A 23,545-nucleotide genomic window follows, 5' to 3' on the forward strand; every position below is an offset into this window, starting at 1 on the left:
GTTGCTTCAATGCATTTAGGGGTGTGGTCCTGGTCAAGACAATCTCCTGAACTCCAAACTGAATGTCAGAATGGGAAAGAAAGGTGATTTAAGCAATTTTGAGCGTGGCATGGTTGTTGGTGCCAGACAGGCCGGTCTGAGTATTTCACAATCTGCTCAGTTACTGGGATTTTCACGCACAACCATTTCTAGGGTTTACAAAGAATGGTGTGAAAAGGGAAAAACATCCAGTATGCGGCAGTCCTTTGGGCGAAAATGCCTTGTTGATGCTAGAGGTCAGAGGAGAATGGGCCGACTGATTCAAGCTGATAGAAGAGCAACTTTGACTGAAATAACCACTCGTTACAAGCGAGGTATGCAGCAAAGCATTTGTGAAGCCACAACACGCACAACCTTGAGGCGGATGGGCTACAACAGCAGAAGACCCCACCGGGTACCACTCATCTCCACTACAAATAGAAAAAGAGGCTACAATTTGCACAAGCTCACCAAAATTGGACAGTTGAAGACTGGAAAAATGTTGCCGGGTCTGATGAGTCTCGATTTCTGTTGAGACATTCAGATGGTAGAGTCAGAATTTGGCGTAAACAGAATGAGAACATGGATCCATCATGCCTTGTTACCACTGTGCAGGCTGGTGGTGGTGGTATAATGGTGTGGGGGATGTTTTCTTGGCACACTTTAGGCCCCTAAGTGCCAATTGGGCATTGTTTAAATGCCACGGCCTACCTGAGCATTGTTTCTGACCATGTCCATCCCTTTATGATCACCATGTACCCATCCTCTGATGGCTACTTCCAGCAGGATAATGCACCATGTCACAAAGCTCGAATCATTTCAAATTGGTTTCTTGGTTTCAATGAGTTCACTGTACTAAAATGGCCCCCACAGTCACCAGATCTCAACCCAATAGAGCATCTTTGGGATGTGGTGGAACGGGAGCTTCGTGCCCTGGATGTGCATCCCACAAATCTCCATCAACTGCAAGATGCTATCCTATCAATATGGGCCAACATTTCTAAAGAATGCTTTCAGCACCTTGTTGAATCAATGCCACGTAGAATTAAGACAGTTCTGAAGGCGAAAGGGGGTCAAACACAGTATTAGTATGGTGTTCCTAATAATCCTTTAGGTGAGTGTGTATATATAAAAACATTTTGTCATGCAAGTGACTTTTTTTTTTTAAGGTGTAATCCACTTTCTTGTGTGCTTTTAATCCCTGAATATTATCACCTGTGTCTACAGAGTGGATTACCAGTGTTTGCTGTCTCTATTGCAGATGAAGTGGATTAAATGTATTTGACGAGACATTCATATGAGACATTTCTAATGTTCAAATGTAGCAACCAAAATTCTTTCATTCAGTACTTTAGTGTTTAATACAGCACCTGTGTGCTCCATAAATCTAAATCTGACATTTTTCTATGAAGAAAATGGTAAACCCTACATTTATGAGGACAAAATATCCCCACCAAGATGCCAATGTCTGAAATCCTTTTACTTGTGGGGACATTTTTTGGTGCCCATGAGGGAAACAGCTTAAAAATCATATTGTGATGTTGTTTGAAAATGTAAAAAAATGCAGAATGTTTTCTGTGATGGGTAGGTTTAGGGGTATGGTTAGTGTAAGGGGATAGAATAGAAAAATCATGTCTATGGAAAGTCCCCATAAAATGAAAAAACGTGTGTGTGAAAAATAAATGAATGAATAATTTTTGGAAGTTACATTCAATACGTTCAAAACCTGATGATCATGTTAACCAGCATGAATTGATAATATTCCAAATAACATACCAATTGTTGCGTTTCCTCTCACTTCCACATGAGAGAGACTGACACCTTTTGATATCTGTCCTGATCATAGACTGTAAAAAAAGGTCCATGATACATGATTAAAAATGGAATTGTGACATCAAGAAATAAAGTAACAGTTTGCTGTCTTTAAGATCTACATTTCAAATTCGGTCTCAGTCAACTTTTTAATGGTTGTACTCATTATTAGAATAAGGCAACCCCAAATGTTCTTGTTCTTCTATTTTTGTTAATATAATTAAATGAATTTAATTCTTCTGTAAGTTTTGACTATACATATGGTAATATTTTCATGATCGTGATTTGTGAAGGTACATTTTCTATTAAAATATATTACTTTTTCAACAACCATGCATTTTTCAACTAACGTTACTTGGCCTATATTATGCTTAACATAATTTGGGCAGACAAATAATGTTATTTACTCCTCATTAAATATACGGTAGTTTTCTATACATTTTATTACCGTATTTATTAATTAGTACCTTTCTTATTATTTGTTCGACTATTTATTATTCTGCTGTTTTGTAAATCATGTTTTACTGTTTGCTGAACGCTGACTGGCTGTTGCTTAGAGGTTGCTAAGAGAGATCAAGACGCGTCGGAGTGAAGCACCCTGGGAAGTGAAACGTTTTCAGCAAACAAAAATGAAGGCACGTATGTTTTTATATATATATAAACACTTAGTTTCCTATTGCATTTAAACTGAATATCGCTATTTGAAGTACACGTGCTTTCGCGAAGATGCTTTTAAAAGCATCACGTATAGCATTAGCACGATGGCTAGTTAGCTCAGCAGCAATGTCTTTTACTAGTGAAAAGAAATTAATGTAAATAAAAGTGAACAAACTGCAAAATACTGAAAAAACTCAACTTTTTCCTGTCTGCTAATAATATAAATGTTGTTCAAAAAGATTGGACAGTTATTACATTCTCTTTTAAGATTGCATGTAACGTTAGTTTTGTTGTCATTTTAGCCTGATATTCAATGACTGCCGTTTATTAATGAACTGTAGCTGCTATTTATTTGAGACTTGTTTTGTTTCTTTTCAGCGTGTTTTCACGCTGTCAGAAAAGTCCTGGTCTGGATCATGTTTGCAATACAAATGGCAGAAAACAGTAGGAAACTATCTTGCAGCTGCAGGGTGAGTACCGTTTGCTGGTTTATATAGGTAAGAAGTGTTTATCTTTTTAGGCAATGTTTGAGTGAAATATTTTATATATCCACAGCCCTGACAATTTTGTAAAAATCTTTGATCGACATGGACAGAAGGTCAATGAGTTAAATCTCCCTGGGTAAGTGAGCATTCAGCCATGCTCTGTCTGAGACTCTAATTTAGAGTTTAAAGATATTTTAAGATTTTATGTAATATTGTTTCTTTACAACTATAGAGCAGTATTGCAGGCCGGACATTCTCTTCCTGCAGTTGCTCATACTTTAGTGTTTTTGTGCGTACAGGAATTGTCTATCTCTTGACTGGGATAAAGATGGTGATATCTTGGCTGTGATTGCTGAAAAGTCCAGTTCCATTTACTTGTGGGATGCAAATGTTAACAAAACCTCTCAGCTAGACAGTGGTATGAGGTGAGTGATGTGATGAGAGAGGGAATGTGTTAGAGAATAAACTCTCTAAACTGTTTTTCAGCTGATGCCTTTTTTTCGGTTGTTATTTTCGGGTTGATGCAGAGATCAGATGTCCTTCCTGCTCTGGTCCAAAACTGGGCCACTGTTGGCTGTTGGCACATCTAAAGGAAACCTTCTCATCTACAACCAGCAAACCTCTCGCAAGATTCCTGTTCTGGGTAAAATAGAATAAAAAAAGAACAAAAAAGAAACGTGTGAATATTTCTCATGTCATATATTTATTTATTTATTTATTATATAATATATTAAATGGATAAAACATTTCCAAAAGAACAGAAAAGGTTGCCTTTATTCTAATGCTTTAATTGTTTCTGATCCCTCTTGCAATTTGTTTTAAATATATATTCACGAAATGTGAAGGTTTAAACAAAATATATTTTCTATTTAAAAATTTATTACAATTTATAATATGCTTGACATATATTTTGGGCAGACACAAAAAAGTATTTGCCGTATGGAATACACTCCTTATCAAATATTATGTTCCTCTCCATTCTACTATTTATTTTGGGTAAAAAAAGATTTAAAAAAAAACATGCATACTGTATATTCATGTAGGTAAGCACACAAAGAAAATCACATGTGGCTGTTGGAGCTCTCACAACCTTCTGGCGTTAGGCAGTGAAGACCGCAGCATAACGATCAGCAACCACGAGGGAGACACCATTCGACAGGCACGTGAGGATCTGTCAGAGCGAGATCCTGTGTTATCGGATCTGTTGGTGTAGATGTATAGATAGCATAGTTTAAGATGTTGTTTTCCGCTCTTTCTTGCCTTCAGACCTCTGTGAGAGCAGATCCTGCAGAAGTTCAGTTCTCAGTGATGAAAACAGATGAAAGATCATCTCCAGGAGAAAGCACTGTATGTTGACATGCTCATTTTACCAGATTTCTTTATACTGATTATAGGTAGAGGTGAACGTATGAGCAAAATCTTAATTATAAGTAATTTCATATCACAGTAAAATTCATATACTAATATTAACTATTTTAGATAATATATATTATTTTTTTATAATTGTAATAATCACAATATGGGATTATTCTGTGTATTAATTACTTAATGCAAGGTGCTTTGTCTTTTGGTTATTTTCTCTTTATTTTGAACTTTATGGATGTAAAAAGCTTTCTGGCATTACTGTACAAACAGTGAAACTAAACTTTCTCCATCTCTGTATTTATTTATTTTCTACGTTGTTTCATGAGTATGCAAATATTTCTACAGATTGACTAAATGATCTTTAACTTGCAGGTGAGTGTGGCTTTGGGTAAGAAGACCCTGTTTCTTTTTAACATTAATGATCCCGATAACCCTATAGAACTGGCCTTCCAGCAGCGCTATGGCAACATCATCTCCTACCGCTGGTACACACACACGCACACACACACACACACACACACACACACACAGAGAGATGTACTTCAATGTGGGAGTGACTGTTTTAACTCTTTGACCACTGTGCTCAAACAAGACATTTAACTACAGATTGAAGGACTGTTCCTTCATTCAATTTAGTCATTTTGGATATATTTAAAAATTTTATTTATTTGCTAAATAAATAATAACGTCCTGATTGCCAGTGCCACGCAAAAGTTAACTGCCATTTTAGTTACTAATAATAATAATACATTTATAATTATTGTTGTGGTGTCTAATCGATTAATCACATCTAACATAAAAGTTTACATAATATATGTGTGTGTGTATATATTATTATATTTATATATATATGTATATATATTTCTATATTACACACATATTTCTACATATATATATGTATATATACAAAGACATGGACACACACATAAATATAATATATACTGTACACACATATATTATGTAAACAAACTTTTATGTAAGATGCGATTAATCGATTTGACAGCAAAAAATTCTTTATAATGTACCTTTCTGAAAGGTTCAAAAAAGTCAACCAAAACACAAAGAGAAAAAAACACCACTCAAAACATAATTGCTTATTGTGTTTTTTTCATATACTGAACACATATTTTCCTTTCTGTCTATAGGTATGGGGATGGCTATATCATGATAGGATTTTCTCATGGTTATTTTGTGGTAATTTCCACACATATCCGTGAGATTGGCCAAGAGTTGTTTCAAGCCCACAATCATAAAGACAGCCTTTCTAGCATTGCCATCTCACAGTCACTAAACAAGGCTGCGTCCTGTGGGGACAACTGGTAAGTGTTTATTAGTATCAAAGACTTTAGATATACAAAGACGGTGCACTCGTATAACTGTGGATGGGAGAAAGTGCAACGCGCAATATGCCGGAATAAGCCCCGCCTTCTAAATAAAAGAGCCAATCGTAAAGTCACTGAGATGTACACTTATGACTGCACATGTGCATTGGCTGGTCCAGCCTGAGAAATGCAGTGTTTTGTCATGATTTTTATGAGACAGTTGTTGTCAGATTTCATTGGTGATTTCAAATAAGAAATTTAATCTTAAGCTTGGTGAACAGCTTTAGAGAATTTGATGTTTCCCCAATCAAAGAGATATGAGCTATACTTGCATGACTGCCCAAGAATAATTTCAAAGATGCCCGCTGAGTGAAATTACTTGCCTTAAAGGGACTTTGCTAGTGTCCACTTTACAATAGATGTCTGGATAATTTTCCCGGTAAGCTGAACGACAGTTTAGGTCAGTTGTCAAAACCAATTTCCATATACAAAGTCATTATAAATAGATTTAAAGGACTGACTTCACCTACAGCTCTCAGACGCACACTTCACTGTTTCGTCCAATCATGACAGTTTTATCCACCACTCTCATTGAACATGAAATTTTATTTCTGTGCTGTTAAGATAACACTATTGTATCTCTCTGTGAGTATTAAGATACATGACCTGACTGATCTGAAGGAGATGTACGCTATAGTCACGCTGGATGAGGAGACCAAAGGTATGCTATGAAATAATTTCTGATGCAAATTGATGCCCTGTATATGTGTTAAAAAAGACAATTAAAAATTGTTCTCTCTGAAGTGTGCATATTCAGTGAACACTCACTCATGTCTTTCTCAGGCCTTGATCAGATGTGTTGGACCGATGATGGGCAGCTGTTAGCAGTGTCTTCTCAGCAGGGCACTTTGCATGTCTTCCTCACCAAGCTTCCCATATTGGGAGACAGCAGTGGCACTAGAATCGCATATCTTACATCCCTGCTGGAGGTTACAGTCGCTAACCAGTTGGAAGGGGTGAGAAGACAATACAAAGACATATACACTTATACAAAAAATCTGTTAAATGTGCTCGCAAAGCATTACTATAACTATTGATCATCTTTTTCCAAACTCCTAAAGCTAAATACAAAAAATGTCTTGCATTGTTAACACTACAAATGTGTATGATACTGCAAATTGTGCAACTTCTTGAAAAGAGTGTGTGGGTGTGCTATTACTTTTCTAAGCAATCAGAATTGCACTTTTTACTGGTACTAGAGCTGCTCAATTCAGGATGCATTGAGAATCACGATTTTTTTTGTTGTTGTTTAAGATAGAGATCACGATTCTGAATATACAACCAAACAAAATAACATATAATTAACTTCTGGGTTCTGAAAAAAGGTTAATTGCTGCTGTCTGTTTAACAAAAATATTTTATTAATCTGAATTAATAATTAAAAAAAATAGTTTTGAATGAAGGATTCATTGACTTCCTCATAAAGACTTCTGCTGCATCCCAGTTCGCCTACTTATACTATGCCCTAAAAGTATGTGCTGTTTTTGTGAAGAAAAAGTACATACTTTTAAGTGTGTATCAGAATCGTAGGCAAGCTTTGGGACATACTACTTCTTCATAATTGCATCTTTAACGGACAGCTCTGTCACTTATTTATGTGCATCCTGTCACCATTTAAACTGACCTGTCAATCATCTTGTCACAGTTAAAATCCTCCACATTCAATGTAATATAATATCCTACCGTATCGAAGAGAAATGTAGATCTGCCAGTCGTGGGTCTTTCATGCAGAGACTCTCCTCATGTGTGTTTGTATAATGATGCATTTAAAAGTTAATGACCAAACTTATCTTCATAAAAGTTCACAATGGTGTTGCAGATTAAATATAATGTGGATAACATTGAATAAACATAGAATAAACATTAAATAAACATGAATCCTCATCCAACACGCAATGGGTTGTGGGCAATATTAGCCAACAATTATCAGATTCTAACCTGAAATAGTAAGCCATCCGGGTATCATTGGAACACTCATTTTAACATAAGTACTACATTGTAGTTTTGAATACTCTTTTGGATGGCTAGTATTCGAGTTGGGACACAGCATTAACTTGTTGCATTAATAGATAAATCAGCGTTTTTGAACTAATCTCTTGAACGAATGTTTCAATGACAAATACTTTTATTGAACATAAAAGACAAATCGTTGTCATTTATGAATAAATCGCGTGGGTGTTTGAATCAAGATTGCAACCTTTTAACAATTAATTGTCCAGCTTTACCTGGTACATGACGAAACGGTTGAGAAAATCCCTTCGATTTTTGTTGAAGGAAGGACTTGAGCCATATCTAGAGATTTAGGGTGGGTTTCTTTTAATTTGGACCCAACCTCAACCATCTAGCAACCGCCCAGAGCACCCTAGCAACACCCTTAAGGCCCGTTCAAACCAAGAGTGATCACTATAAAGATAACTGTAGTAGCATTCACACCAGTGGACAATATTGTTCTGTTTATTCTAAGCGTGTGCTTGTCTGTCACTTTAAATGCTTGACACCAGGATGGATTCTGATTGGCTGTCAATGTTTTTATCGTTCATCAGCTGGATAAAATCGTTATCATTACAGCTGTGGTGCGTACTCAGCTATTCTTTAATATTGAGAAAGATTTTTAGAACTGTATCTTTATCGCTATCTTTATAGGTATCGTCCTTGGTGTGAACGGGCCATTAGAACGACTAACAACTGCATAACAATGCCCTTGCAACCACCCACAACACCCTATCATTTTGTGGTTTTGCCAGAATGTTTTCTTCCAGAAAATGTAAAAATATATAGTTTATAGATGGCATTTTATCTCTTCTTAGGAGTCCCCCGTTGCTGTGTCAGTGGAGGTGGAGCCTAATTTCATAGCTGTGGGACCATATCATGTTGCTGTGGGCATGAATAACAGAGCATGGTTTTATGCATTAGGAGATGGTGGTAAGTGAGGAACAGTATGAATTCACATTTGAGAAAAAAGGAAATATTCTGACTTGTAGCAGTAACTTTCTTTACATCTTAAAGGTTTAGTTCACTTCAGAATGAAAATTCTGTCACCATTTACTCATCCTCAAGTTGTTTCAAACCTGAATGAATTTCCTTCTTCTGTTGAATGCAGAATATATTTTGAATGTTGGTAACCACACAGGTGATGTACCCCATTGATTTCCATGATATTCTTTTTCCAACTATGGAAGTCAATGGGGTACATCAACTGACTGGTTACCGACATTCTTCAAAATATCTTCTTTTGCGTTCAGCAGAAGACAGAAATTCATACAGGTTTGAAACAACTTGATGGTGAGTAAATGATGACAGAATTTTCATTTTGAAGTGAATTAATCTGTGCGCGTGTGTGTTTCAGGTGTGGAGCGTGTAAAAGACACCGAGTATTTAGGGACAGTGGCCAGTATGTGCCTGAACTGTGACTATGCTGCTGCCCTGTTTGAGGGGAAAGTCCAGTTGCATGTGGTAAGAAGACAATCGTCTAAATAGACATAATTCTGAATATATGACTGTCAGCTTTTTCTACTTACTTTTTGTTTTAATGTGTGTGTATGAAAGATTGATGGAGATGAGCAGGTTGTTCAAGAGGACAGACAGACGAAACTGTTTCCGGAACCCGATCAGAAATACCGCATCCTCAGTCATGCTCTCACCTCTGAGTTTCTGTATTATGGGACTGATGTGAGTCATTCACAAATACATCTTCTTTTTCATCCATACCTCATTTTATTAAATTGATAGTTATGGTTCTGAATGCTGTTTGGTTTGTAATACACTTTATAAAACACATTGTGTGACTTCTTAAAAGCCGATATTTGGGCACATTTCTGTTTTTACTTAAAAAAGAACATGCATGAATGACAAAATAAGGTGCAGAACATGCTTAATGTTAAAAAGAGTTAAGCGCAAGAAGCCATGGACATAGACGTCATGCGATCCTGAATTCAGTTCTCTTTAGCGGGGAGTTGTGCTTGAACAGTCAGAGACACATTTCAAAATATCTGTCTTGGTGAGTATTTACATAAACATCGTCGTTACGTCTTAAGTGAATGTAAACAGTTGGGGGAAAAAATATATTTTGTGATTATTAATATAGTAAGTATTATTGGTCACACTTCAATGTACAGTCCTGTTCCACATGTACATACTATGTACTTCTTATAGTAATTACAATAACTGGGTAATAACTAGATACTTACCCCTAAACCAAACCTTAACCCATGTAGTTACCTTGTATTGCCCACTACTTTCTTTGGTAAGTACACTGGAAGTACATGTAAGTGCACGTACTGTAAAATAAAGTGCAACCTTAGTATTATTAAAAGAATTTGAGAGAAGATGCATCGAGGAATCGTTTTATAATCTAATCAATAACTTCTGAATCGTAATTGAATCAATTGCTGAGACAACTGGAGATTCACTCTATTTAATAATATATTATAGTTGTATTATTTATATAAAGTATATTATGTCCTCTAGCAGCAGGATACTTATTAAAATAACATTTTAATGAAAATGTATGCCCTTAATATTTTGTAGTTTGATAAAAGCAATAAGGCACTCAAGCGTGAGTAATGTGAGCCCTTTAGTGTGACTCTGTTCATTATATAACATGGCCTTTCGTACCTTATTACCTAAATGTGTCATTCTTTGTGTTCTTTCTGCCTTTGTTTTTGTCTCTCTCTCATTCTGTAGACCGGGTTGATTCAGTGTTTCTATTTTGAGGACTGGCAGAGTGTGACTGAATATCGCCATACAGTGGGTGTACGCAAAGTCTTTCCCGACCCCAATGGGACACGTCTCGTTTTTATTGATGAAAAAAGTGACGGCTTCCTATACTGTCCGGTACACACAAACAAACACGTTTTCCACTCTTAGAAGGGTAGTTCATGCAAAAATTAAAACCTTTTTTGTTTGTTTTTTTGTTTTTTACTCACCATCATGTTGTTCCAAACCTGTATTACTTTTTTCAGAATATCTTTATTTTGTGCTCCGAAGAAGAAAGAAAGTTAAGTAGGTTTGGAATGATATGAGGGGGAGTAAATGATGACAGAATTTTTATTTTTGGGTGAACTATGTCTTTAATGACCAGCAGTAAAAATAAATAAAAATGACAACCTTTAAACCAAGTGACATCTGTTTTTCCTATAGGTGAATGATTCAGTGTTTGAGATCCCAGACTTCTCTCCTGCCATTAAAGGGGTGTTGTGGGAAAACTGGATCAGCAATAAGGGTGTATTTGTGGCGTATGAGGAGGACAAAGTCTACACATATGCCTTCCACAAAGACACCATACAGGGTAAAACTAAAAAGCAGAATGTTTTTATCATTAATAGGTATGGGAGTTGTAATATTGGTTTCGATTTCATGTAATGATTACGGATACGTATTAATGGTTCTGATAGACGTTCTTTTAGTCATTTTTTTGAGGAAGCATGGACAGTGTTAAAATTCTTTTAAAAAAAGGTCTCAATTCCCATTCCTAATCATCAATGCCTTGTAATAGACATTTTGTTTTATTGGGCAATGAAACAGACTACATTGCTACTGAATGTTCGTTAGTAGCGTGTTTTTGTGTGTTTTTCTCTAGGCTCTAAAGTGATTCTAGTTGGTGCCACCAAGTTGCCATTTTCCCATAAGCCCTTGCTGTTGCATAACGGGGAGCTGACATGTCAAACCCAAAGTGGGAAGATTAACAGTGTGGTTTTAAACACACATTCATTCCTCAACAACCCACATAGTGACACTACCAAAGACAAACTCCAGTCATTACTGCAACAGGCCATCATGCTGAAAAGGTAATTTCATGCTACATTAGTTTGATTTGGAAGTTTATTGTGCATTCTTAACTACAGGATATCAAGCCCAAAAATACAAACCTAAATGCTTCTGAAAGCAAGGTTGTTAAATGTATAATTTATCAATGATTGTATCCACATGATGTCTTCAGCAATGTTCTGAACTCTGTCAAATGTTTGTGTGCAGGTTTTCTGATGCGTGGAATACCTGTAAAGCTCTGAACAAAACCGAGGCATGGGGTGAGCTGGGCAGGGCATGCCTGCACCACATGGAGGTGGAACTGGCCATTAGAGTATACCGCATGATGGGAAACGTCGGCATGGTCATGTCCCTAGAGGACATCAAGGTGTGACCATGTCACTAGATGCACAAAATGCTCTCCGTCCACACTAGAGTTTTCAAGTGTTTTCCAAAAGTTTCTCAACCACACTGAAATGTCGTAAAGCACTTAATTACAGAGCATGCGTAAACCATCATAAAACCTAACTGAGTTGATACAGACAGAACAAGACATAATCAAGTTATCATGCAATTCTTCTGGCAGGATCATTTTATTTAGCAAAATATCTCACCATTCACTGATGCGCCCAGGTTGCACTCACTCACTCACCATTACATGTTTGGTCTAAAACACGATTGCTCTCATGTTTTGCCACAGGACAGCAAATGCGAGTGAATTTTCTGCCATCTTTGTTTGTGATTGTGATATGAAGAGTGTGCAAAGTAACATATTTTAGCAACTGTGTGAAAGTGAATAGCATATAACAAGCACAATACTAGTATAAACATGAATATCTGGGTTCAATATGCGTCACATGACTAAACTTGCGTCATCGTTTTTAAATGCCTCCGTTTTCACAGTCCACACTACAACGCGAAAACGCCATTTTCAAATGTATCCACTTTGGAGAGCGTTTTCAAAAAGCTTTGTTTTTTGTTGCTAAAAACGCCGTCTCAGTGTAGACAGAAGGGAAAAACAGAAACAAAAACGTATTAGTGTGGACAAGGCCTAGATCTGTTCTAAACGTGTACTGCCTCAGTAGGTAGGCAGAAGTTTAAAGTTAGCATAAAATTGCAATTTATCATATCTATTTTTTTAAATGCATGTTATTGAACTTATTGTGAACAATTTATCCATGCATTTATGAATTTTTTTCACATTTTTTATCAGACTGTCATAAACCGATTTTCCGGCGAAACAACAGACTTCTCCAGTTATTTTGTATACATAAACCCTCCCCCTTACTTACAATCGACTGCAAGTTCGTATTAAGATCTTCCTCTATCCAATCAAGTACCCATCCTACTTTTTTTTTCCGATAATCCGTTTCACTCGGATGTATATGTCACAGTATTGAAGAAAAGATCTTTCACTACTTCCATTAAATCGTGACTTCATCATATGTGCACTGATTCTTAAAGCTTCTGTTCCAAAAACTTGGCATCTCATTTCATTGCCCCCTAAAATAAAAGCTTTGCATGTATTCCACGGAGAATATAATGCCATAATGCACTGTGACAACCAATGTGAACCAAAGTTTATTATAAATATTTTAAAATGATAACATAATGATTCATTCAATACTTAGAAGTATTGATACATTTTTTTAATAGTGAAAAACACTTAACAATAAGGTTTAATTAGTTAATAACTACATCAGTTGGCATGAACTAACAATGAAGAATACTTCTAAAGCACTTATGCTTATTTTAATTTCAATATTTACTAATACATTATTAAAATAAAAAGTTGTATCTGTTAATATTATTTAATAGACCTCAGATAACGAGCTAACAATCAACAGTAGTATTTTTATTAACTAATGTTAATACAATTTTATAAATACAGTAACAAATGTATTGCTCATTGTTAATGTTAGATAATACATTAACTAATGGGACCTTACTGTAAAGTTTTACCAAAAATGTAATTAATATAAAATTTGTGTGCCACGTATATTTATTGTTATTAATTATTGTGTTGCCTGTATCAATGTTGAGTATCCAGTGCACAAGCAGCACTTTTATATGACACATTATACCATTCTAAATCAGGTCTTTTATAAGGTTCTATTTCAGTTAGGATGTTGCCATAGAAGGAAGCACCCCATTTAGGCAGTAAGCAGTGAGGGAGCTCACTGGGTTTTGGAACGGAGACATTGTGTGTCCGGAGTAAAGAAGGAGTTTGAACTCTTTTACACACTGAAATGTGTAAATTGTTCATTGACTGTGTCTGCAGGGAATAGAGGATCAAAATTTGCTGGCTGGACATTTGGCCATGTTCTGCAATGACTACAACCGAGCCCAGGACCTGTATCTGACATCTTCGTATCCCATGGCAGCCCTGGAGGTAAAATAGGCATGCACACACACATGCATGACCGTTTATATGCATGCTAACTATGTACGTTTTTAGACTTCCCAAGTCACATTGACTACTGTACTGTTGTGTGTGTAGATGAGAAGAGACCTGCAGCATTGGGACAGTGCGTTACAGCTGGCTAAAAGACTGGACCCTGAAGAGATCCCATTCATTTCTAAAGAATATGCCATACAGCTGGAGTTTGTGTAAGTCAACTACATTACATTAGTTAATTACATCTAAAACAGCTGTTTTGGAAACACATCACATGCACATTTCACTGCACCTGAAGTGACATGGACTTGTTTATTGTACTAGATGCACCTGAAAGAAAAAGCCGGTGTAATAGAGTGCTGCAAGGTTGATGTGTCAACACGGATGTTTGCATTACTTAGGTTCCCTCAATACAAAAACAATAGGATTTTTCCATTGGCTTCCATTTGCAGGAAATAAGCACTGTGACCAACAAAAGTTTATAATTATTCCCTGATAAACTTCACAAATTAACAATACTTTTATGAATTTTGAAGCTTAAATACAATCGCCAGAAGTAAAAAGCTAAATTTAGGCTACAAACAAACTACACCACGGTCACCACCATTAATCTTCCAACATCATTTTGTAAAAACATTTTCCCTGAAAGAAAGCGAACTAGTGAGTAGATGAATTGACCTGTTTGTTGTTATGATGTTTAAAGGGTTCATGAAATGGATTTCATTTTTTTTATTTAATATGTTCCTTCAATTAAATGTTTACTTATAATGTTAATAAAGTTTTTTGCACAAAAATCCCCCCAACCAAATATATATATGCAGAAAAACAATTGTTTTTAACCCTCATTCTGATAAGGATGGCTGACGCGAAACAGTCGTTCCGAAGCTTTGCGAGATCCCGAAGCGCAGATGTTTCGAAACACTGATCCGAAGCGTGATTCAAAACACCTATGTCACGTGACTATGGCCAAACGAAGCCTCGAAGTGTTTCACTAAGTGTTTCATCAGGTGTGGTCCGCCGAATCAGCGTTTAATTGACACGGTCGGGAACAGACCACACAGTCGCACATCTGTATAAAAGTGAAATCAACGCATCTTGACCTCGTGGGTTTTTGTGAGAGGAGTTTGATTTTGAGATAGCGGATTTTTGGTGATATAGTGACATAGTGCGATTTGATTAGTTATAGGCTATTTAGGCTTGCATTTAAATTTAACATGAATTTAAATGAAACTGGAAAGAGATAGCAGTAATCTTTCCTCATTTGTATGTCCTAGCTAAAAAAAATATCTCCGCCGTCGGCATCAATGGCCTCGTGGTCAGTGCGCCGACATGTAGCGTCTTTGCACTCGGGTCCCGGCTCGTGGACCTTTCCCGCCTCGTTTTTTTTGTCATCTCTCTACTGTCCTGTCACAATAAAAGGAAAATCACCAAAACAATATATATATATATATATATATATATATATATATATATATATATCTTTGCATGCCAGCAACAAGTGTCCCTTGTGAGAAGGCTGGAGAAATTATCTGTAAAAAAAGTAGTCTAAGTCCTTCCACAGCAGAGAAATTAATATTTTTGAATAAAAATCTCTAAAAAAGTGAGACATTGTGGCTTGATTTCTTTTATTAATATTCATTTTGCAAGACCAAAATAAGATTATGCACAGTGAGGAGCCTATAGGTTACAATCTTCACATATTAGAAAATTATAATAAAAAAAAAACAACACATTTTTTTTAATGGCTCGTCAAGGTTGTTTCAGATCAACACCTGCAAGTGACCACTAGGTGTCACCGTTGAGACGGGTGTCGGATTGATTCGAAGCCTCGAAACAATATGGCACATTTGGTTCAACTGTTTCAATTGCTTCACGAGGCCTCGATCTGGCCATCACTACATTCTGACCCTCTGTCTGAAATGACCCATTTTTAAGGGGTGGCTCCTTTAAGGTTTGTCAGTAAACGGTCACTGTTATGATTGGCTAACGTCAGTGCATAGGAAACAGTATCAACCAAGTAAGTGTTTTGAAAACTTTATCCATATAAAACCATCATTTACAGACAAAGCACTATGAAATCATTTACTTACGGTTTGTGATGGAGCTGCTGTCAAATCCAATACAGTTGGCTGCTTCATCTTTCAACAAAAGTTTCTTTGCGCACTCTCCAACAAAATGGTCTGATGAAACATATAATCCTTCAATGCTATACTGTGACGCCATTAAAATAAACCATCCACTTATTTTCCGACGCTGGGATCCTTCTGAAGTCTATACAGAGACGCAAATAAGCTGTTTAAATTGGATGCGTCAATTCACCAATTCACCAGTCTGTGTCCAATGTAACTTTAAAATAGCCCTCTATTTTTAATGGTATTGTACCCAATTTCAGATTTTTTGGTCTGAGGTTACGGAGAAATTGTGATTTTAAAATACAATTTATCCCCTTCTTTCTGTTTGTTAGGAGAACTTTCAGAGCTGTCCCTCATTACATCAAATTAGTCCTTATTCTTTTTTTTTTCTTCTCATATTGTATTGTTGTAAAATACTTAAAATAATTTAAAAAATCAAAAAATTGGATGCATCAAAACAAACGTTGTTTCAGTCTTCCATTTGTCTGGTTGACAATAATGGGTTCTTTTTGCTTTTGATGTGACGCTCGCATCCTGTGTTGGCAAATGTCAGCCGTTAAGCAACTCAGTGCCAGTGGGCGGGGCCTATGGTGCGATGATGTATAACTCATTGTTAATGTCTTTCTCTGGAGGCAGTCATTTGCAAATGTATTTGCCCGTGTGGCGTCACAGGTCTGAGGCCCCCCAGTATCAAAACAAGCTGTTTTTTGAAAACTATAGCTGGGACATTTAGAAAATAGGCGTAGCCAAGTCAACCCAAAAGCCTATCATTTCTAAACGAAAACTCGAAACTTCACAAAAACAAGTGAGAACATGCGACATATGATTCCAAACAAGCATGCAAACTTTTATGGGGATCGGCCCATAGGTGGGGCTATATCTGTTAAAAGCTTTAAAACCATAATTTCCTCTGTAAATGGTCTGTATTGGCTGTAAATGGTCTTTTCCATCAACGATCTTGGTGGTTACGGGCTAGTTAAAGAAAACATACCTTTATACGCTTGTGCTTAAAGGCCTTAAAATGCTTGAATTTTTGCCTTTTGGAATTTTCTGTCTGAGCATACTACTCGCACTATTTATACTACAAAACAGCATCGAATAGTTCGCAAACCGGAACACACCTATTGACTTCAGGAAGATAAAATTGCTAAAATGCCAACTTGTTTCTGGCTTTTGGCCTACAAAAATATGTGATCCCTATACAGCACTCTATTGTTGATGTAATGTCATATGTTTTTGTGTCACCCTCTAGTGGAGATTATGTGAATGCACTGGCTCACTATGAGAAAGGCATAACAGGAAACAACAAGGTAAGTGTCTGCATGTGTGTCAAATGATGATCAACCACCTTAAAGGAAATTCTCATCCAGAAATGACAAATTTGTTATCATTTTACACATTTACAAAGTTGTCAGAGTGCCTTTCTTTCATGGAACAGAAAAGGAGAAATTGTGAATATTCATGGTGCATATTTCAATACAGTGAATGGGGTGACCAAGGGCTGTCGAGTCTTCTGAAGCCATACAATATCTTTTTCAAGAATAAAATTTGAGAATCATGGAAGAGGAGAAGATTTTACATGAATAACAACTTAAAATGACATGATTTAATTCCAAAAATACCTCCTTATGGTATCTAGAACCATGCGCATAGACAGTAGATCCTGATATGTGTGTGTTTGTAGTTCCAGGATCATGATGAGAGCTGTCTAGCAGGAGTGGCTCGTATGTCCATTAGAATGGGTGACATTCGTAGAGGAGCCAACCAGGCCATCAAACATCCCAGCAGGGCTCTGAAGAAAGACTGTGGAGCCATTCTGGAAAGCATGAAGGTGTGTGTGTGTGTTCATTTAGCCCAAAGTATACGTCATTTTCGCACAGTTGTACGTATAGCCTTTCAAAGTATACCCCATTTAAAAAAAAGTACACTTAAACAGGCAATTGGCGCATGCGCAATACGCCAACTTGCACTACTTCCCTTTAGCATCTTTGTAGCCCTGAAATATCTGTCATGAAGATATTTACACATCTTTATAATCGTTTAGGCTAGTAGTTGTACAAATGCAGGTTCTTTTTAACCTCCTTTCAAAATCTCTCATTTACTTAGCCATCCATTGTTGTTGTAGTTTGCACATGTTTCTTTCTCTTCTGTTTATTAAATTTGTTCTTTAACTACCTTGTGAATCAATGCCATTATCAGTGGCAACTAATTTGGTCAAAACAATTCAATGCGCATGTTTTTGTACAGTATACTGATGTTCGCGTCATGCACACTGTACGAGGACCCTAGCCCATGAATAAAAAGTGAGAGCAGTTAGTGAAAGTTTTCAGATTTTCTTTTTTGCTGAAGGATTTTTGTGTGCAGCAATATTCAGAAGCAGCTCAGCTATATGAGATCAAAATGTTCCAAACACAACATGTTTTCATGTCGAGGATATAGTTTTAATTGGTAATTAATATATAGGCTTTCTTATGTACTCTTCAGGACTTTCCATTCTGTTAATCTTTTGTAATATCCCTTTCATTTACAAAGCCAAAGAAAGAACATCATTTTTCATGGTTAAAAAATATTGACTTAAAGTTGAGGCTATTGTGTAAACTCTCAAACCTTCAATCAATGGCCCTGGGGCACTGTTGCCCCATTGTGGATGAACTAATTTGGTCAAAACAATTCAATGCGCATGTTTTTGTACAGTATACTGATGTTCGCGTCATGCACACTGTACGAGGACCCTAGCCCATGAATAAAGCAGTTAGTGAAAGTTTTCAGATTTTCTTTTTTGCTGAATGATTTTTGTGTGCAGCAATATTCAGAAGCGGCTCAGCTATATGAGAAAGGCCAGTACTATGACAAAGCTGCCTCCGTCTACGTACGCTGCAAAAACTGGTAATACAACTTCACAATTGTAATTAACAGCGTACATCACTGATTTTAACATTGTGCTAGGGAAACATACTTGTGATTTGTAACTAATATTGATCTCTAACCTCTTAATGTCAGGGCAAAGGTGGGCGAGCTCCTACCCCATGTGACTTCCCCGAAGATTCACCTGCAGTACGCTAAGGCAAAGGAGGCTGATGGCAAGTATGTACCAAATGCAATGCAGTCCCTCCAACAACGTAAACACTCACTTCATATAGACCTTATGCGCCAGAGAAACAAGGGCGCAGCCATCTTTAGAATATTGTCTTTGAACTTCCGTTTTTGCGGTATATTGCGCTCTGTATATTTCTATGGCATTGCTGTCCAGGAGTAATTAGCTTTTGAAGTGGATTTACTTAAAGTAAAGTTAACGAAAGTTATCATGAGGACTGTAATGTTTAAAGCAGATGTCTAAACAAATGTCAGTAGACCGGGAAGATTTTAAAACGAGCCATTCATTCATAAATACGCAAGATCGCTATGAAAATACAGACCGGAAGACAAAAGACAACGAGCGGAGCGCTGAAAAGGGGCGGGGCTACATAAGGTCTATAATGAATGACTTACAGAGGTCACTTCATACTAATATTTATTTATTTATTTATTTATTTATTATTTTAAAGATTTTTTGCCAAAATGAAAAATACATTTTCCATAATTTTCCCATTTTTTTTTATATGAATGATCCATTTTCAACCCTGTGACCATTACAATTAGTTTTCATTGTTGTGACTGTTGTGTAGTACAGCCTCTTCACATGTGAAATGAGATACAGCACTGTGCATTTTCACAAAGAAAATGTTTATTTTGCAAACAAACTTGACTGATAATCTGGCTTTTGGAGTATGAAAAAATAAATAAAAATTCAGCTCAGCTTATTAAATGGTCCTCTGAGGAGGCATGTTTGTCCTCTGGGTAGGATTGTTTCCTGGGTGTTTATCCTGGAAAATGTTTCTCCTTGTTTTATGAATACTACTGTGAAACCACATTCAAGAAACATCAACCGAATTGCCACTTTTCAAATTTTGTGCGTGTATGTGTTTAGATATAAAGAGGCAGCAATGGCCTATGAAAGTGCACGAGACTGGGACAACGTAATTCGAATCCTACTGGAGAATCTTAACAACCCTGAGGAGGCTGTCCGCATCGTACGAGAAACTCAGTCCATTGAAGGAGCCAAAATGGTAGCCAGGTCAGTAAAGAGAGCAGCTGTGGAAATGAAATATTTTTTTCTTTTGTAAAATGTAGTCTCAACAAGTGATTTTTTTTTATAGATTATTAGGATTTAACATCTGCCTTTATTTCAAGTTCTTTGCTCATCTGGATGTTCTTTTAGTGAAATTAAATGTTCTTTGACTGCACAGGTTTTTCCTGCGTTTGAGTGATTACGGCTCAGCGATCCAGTTCCTGGTTTTGTCGCGTTGCAGCGATGAAGCTTTTCAGCTCGCCCAGCAGCACGGGCAGATGGAGGTCTATGCTGACATCATTGGTGAGCTCTCTGATCATCTCATACTTGGGTCATTCCTACGTCCCATTATATGTCTTGATAAAATATTAAATTCACATTTTTAAAAGATGGAAATCTTAGTAATTTTCAAAATATCACAATTATGTGAAGATAATGGTTATATCATGTGAATACTTTGGTATATACTAAGAAATATTCTAGGTTACTTTTTTCTTTCTCTAATCAAAATGTTCCAAACACAACATGTTTTCATGTCGAGGATATAGTTTTAATTGGTAATTAATATATAGGTTTTCTTATGTACTCTTCAGGACTTTCATTCTGTTAATCTTTTGTAATATCCCTTTAATTTACAAAGCCAAAGAAAGAACATAATTTTTCATGGTTAAAAAAAATTTACTTAAAGTTGAGGCTATTGTGTAAACTCTCAAACCTTCACTTAGCAATGGCTTACTTCATTCTTTATTTTCTTTCTGTTCATTCTCTTACCATTGTGTAAATAATCAAGCTATAATTAGTAGTTTAAGTGTCTAAACCTGACCAGTGTGTATATTTCAAAAAATGTGAGGAACCCTGTTATATAAATACTTCCTTCAAATACTGCATATTAAGCTTTTCTTTTTTTCTTTTTTTAAGATATATAGTTAAAAGTAAATAACTTAATTTAACTACATGTGTCCAGGTTCGGAGGCTACAATAGAGGACTATCAGAGCATAGCGCTGTATTTCGAGGGGGAGAAGAATCATCTTCAGGCTGGGAAGTTCTTTCAGAAGTGTGGACAGTACAACAGGGTATGAGATCTGTGTGTGCTGTTAGACTCCTTTCTCTTTCCCTGCCATGCCTGAGCGCACTGCCCCTCTGTCTTTCAAGCTCTCACTTTCGTCACACTTGGTTGCCCCGCTCTCTTTGCTCATTATCTCCAGAGGGATTATTTACTCAACTGACTGTGCTAATTACCTTGGTCATTAAATGTTATTAATATATTTGTATCTGTCTGTCTGCACACAGGCGCTGAAGCACTTTTTGAAATGTCCTAGCTCTGATGACAGTTTGGCCATAGAGATGGCCATTGAGACAGTGAGTACAGCTGGGGAGCAATTAATTCACTCTTCACCACATAAAATTCACACAATTTATCACAATATATTCATGATATTTAAATACTGTATGTATAGTTAATTTATATATATATATATACAGTGAGGAAAATAAGTATTTGAACACCCTGCTATTTTGCAAGTTCTCCCACTTAGAAATCATGGAGGGGTCTGAAATTGTCATCGTAGGCGCATGTCCACTGTGAGAGACATAATCTAAAAAAAAAATCCAGAAATCACAATGTATGATTTTTTAACTATTTATTTGTATGATACAGCTGCAAATAAGTATTTGAACACCTGAGAAAATCAATGTTAATATTTGGTACAGTAGCCTTTGTTTGCAATTACAGAGGTCAAACGTTTCCTGAGGTCAAATCTTCTCTAGATCAGTCAGGTTTCTGGGCTGTCGCTGAGAAACACGGAGTTTGAGCTCCCTCCAAAGATTCTCTATTGGGTTTAGGTCTGGAGACTGGCTAGGCCACGCCAGAACCTTGATATGCTTCTTACAGAGCCACTCCTTGGTTATCCTGGCTGTGTGCTTCGGGTCATTGTCATATTGGAAGACCCAGCCTCGACCCATCTTCAATGCTCTAACTGAGGGAAGGAGGTTGTTCCCCAAAATCTCGCAATACATGGCCCCGGTCATCCTCTCCTTAATACAGTGCAGTCGCCCTGTCCCATGTGCAGAAAAACACCCCCAAAGCATGATGCTACCACCCCCATGCTTCACAGTAGGGATGGTGTTCTTGGGATGGTACTCATCATTCTTCTTCCTCCAAACACGTTTAGTGGAATTATGACCAAAAAGTTCTATTTTGGTCTCATCTGACCACATGACTTTCTCCCATGACTCCTCTGGATCATCCAAATGGTCATTGGCAAACTTAAGACGGGCCTTGACATGTGCTGGTTTAAGCAGGGGAACCTTCCGTGCCATGCATGATTTCAAACCATGACGTCTTAGTGTATTACCAACAGTAACCTTGGAAACGGTGGTCCCAGCTCTTTTCAGGTCATTGACCAGCTCCTCCCGTGTAGTTCTGGGCTGATTTCTCACCTTTCTTAGGATCATTGAGACCCCACGAGGTGAGATCTTGCATGGAGCCCCAGTCCGAGGGAGATTGACAGTCATGTTTAGCTTCTTCCATTTTCTAATGATTGCTCCAACAGTGGACCTTTTTTCACCAAGCTGCTTGGCAATTTCCCCGTAGCCCTTTCCAGCCTTGTGGAGGTGTACAATTTTGTCTCTAGTGTCTTTGGACAGCTCTTTGGTCTTGGCCATGTTAGTAGTTGGATTCTTACTGATTGTATGGGGTGGACAGGTGTCTTTATGCAGCTAACGACCTCAAACAGGTGCATCTAATTTAGGATAATAAATGGAGTGGAGGTGGACATTTTAAAGGCAGACTAACAGGTCTTTGAGGGTCAGAATTCTAGCTGATAGACAGGTGTTCAAATACTTATTTGCAGCTGTATCATACAAATAAATAGTTAAAAAATCATATATTGTGATTTCTGGATTTTTTTTTTTAGATTATGTCTCTCACAGTGGACATGCACCTACGATGACAATTTCAGACCCCTCCATATATATATATATATATATACATATATATATATATATAGAATAGTAGACCCAGAATAGTATTATGACCCAGAGACTGATCATATCGCCAGATCTCTAGATAATTTGAGGGCTTATTCATTAATAATACAGCATAATACATCACACAGCCCTGCTGCTATTGAATTGTTTTTCAAATGCGTCACCACCCATGAAATACACTTGATAGAGACACATGATATAATTTGGCCAGCCATCTACTAGTAGGCAGTCATTGCTGTATGTTTACATTATTACTTTTATTACATTAAAGATCACAATCTCTACGATTTGCTTGAAAATTAGATTGATCTACTTCACACTACGATCGTCTTCTTCAGATTGATCATCTTCAAGAGTGATCATGATATAAAACCCTATACTTGGAATTTATCCTCTGCATTCAACCCATCCAAGTTAGTGCACACACATTAGAAGTGAACACACACTGGCAGCC

At 36.9% G+C, this 23,545-nt stretch overlaps 1 protein-coding gene across 3 annotated transcripts in view; it reads left to right on the top strand.

Annotated features, from left to right (window-relative positions):
- The first annotated feature begins 2,403 nt into the window (after positions 1-2,403).
- The window catches only part of wdr19 (WD repeat domain 19), a 29,313-nt gene continuing 8,171 nt past the window's right edge, over positions 2,404-23,545 (top strand). For 2 of the 3 annotated variants that reach the window (XM_084401577.1, XM_084401578.1), the window contains exons 1-27: positions 2,462-2,957; positions 3,043-3,108; positions 3,272-3,397; positions 3,500-3,615; positions 4,016-4,131; positions 4,239-4,319; positions 4,710-4,822; positions 5,483-5,656; positions 6,310-6,380; positions 6,503-6,675; positions 8,527-8,641; positions 9,066-9,172; positions 9,266-9,388; positions 10,403-10,552; positions 10,859-11,006; positions 11,298-11,505; positions 11,693-11,852; positions 13,746-13,856; positions 13,965-14,074; positions 17,247-17,304; positions 17,679-17,825; positions 18,798-18,880; positions 18,995-19,078; positions 19,962-20,108; positions 20,281-20,405; positions 21,067-21,176; positions 21,394-21,462. In XM_084401577.1, the coding sequence (XP_084257703.1) occupies positions 2,818-2,957; positions 3,043-3,108; positions 3,272-3,397; positions 3,500-3,615; positions 4,016-4,131; positions 4,239-4,319; positions 4,710-4,822; positions 5,483-5,656; positions 6,310-6,380; positions 6,503-6,675; positions 8,527-8,641; positions 9,066-9,172; positions 9,266-9,388; positions 10,403-10,552; positions 10,859-11,006; positions 11,298-11,505; positions 11,693-11,852; positions 13,746-13,856; positions 13,965-14,074; positions 17,247-17,304; positions 17,679-17,825; positions 18,798-18,880; positions 18,995-19,078; positions 19,962-20,108; positions 20,281-20,405; positions 21,067-21,176; positions 21,394-21,462 (3,231 nt within the window). In that variant the 5' untranslated portion in view covers positions 2,462-2,817. Of the gene's footprint in view, positions 2,958-3,042; positions 3,109-3,271; positions 3,398-3,499; positions 3,616-4,015; positions 4,132-4,238; positions 4,320-4,709; positions 4,823-5,482; positions 5,657-6,309; positions 6,381-6,502; positions 6,676-8,526; positions 8,642-9,065; positions 9,173-9,265; positions 9,389-10,402; positions 10,553-10,858; positions 11,007-11,297; positions 11,506-11,692; positions 11,853-13,745; positions 13,857-13,964; positions 14,075-17,246; positions 17,305-17,678; positions 17,826-18,797; positions 18,881-18,994; positions 19,079-19,961; positions 20,109-20,280; positions 20,406-21,066; positions 21,177-21,393; positions 21,463-23,545 lie in introns of all 3 variants that reach the window. The other variant, XM_084401579.1, reaches the window with a different exon arrangement.

Source organism: Rutilus rutilus (assembly GCF_951802725.1).
Source record: "Rutilus rutilus genome assembly, chromosome: 2".
Classification (NCBI taxonomy): Eukaryota; Metazoa; Chordata; class Actinopteri; order Cypriniformes; family Leuciscidae; genus Rutilus; species Rutilus rutilus.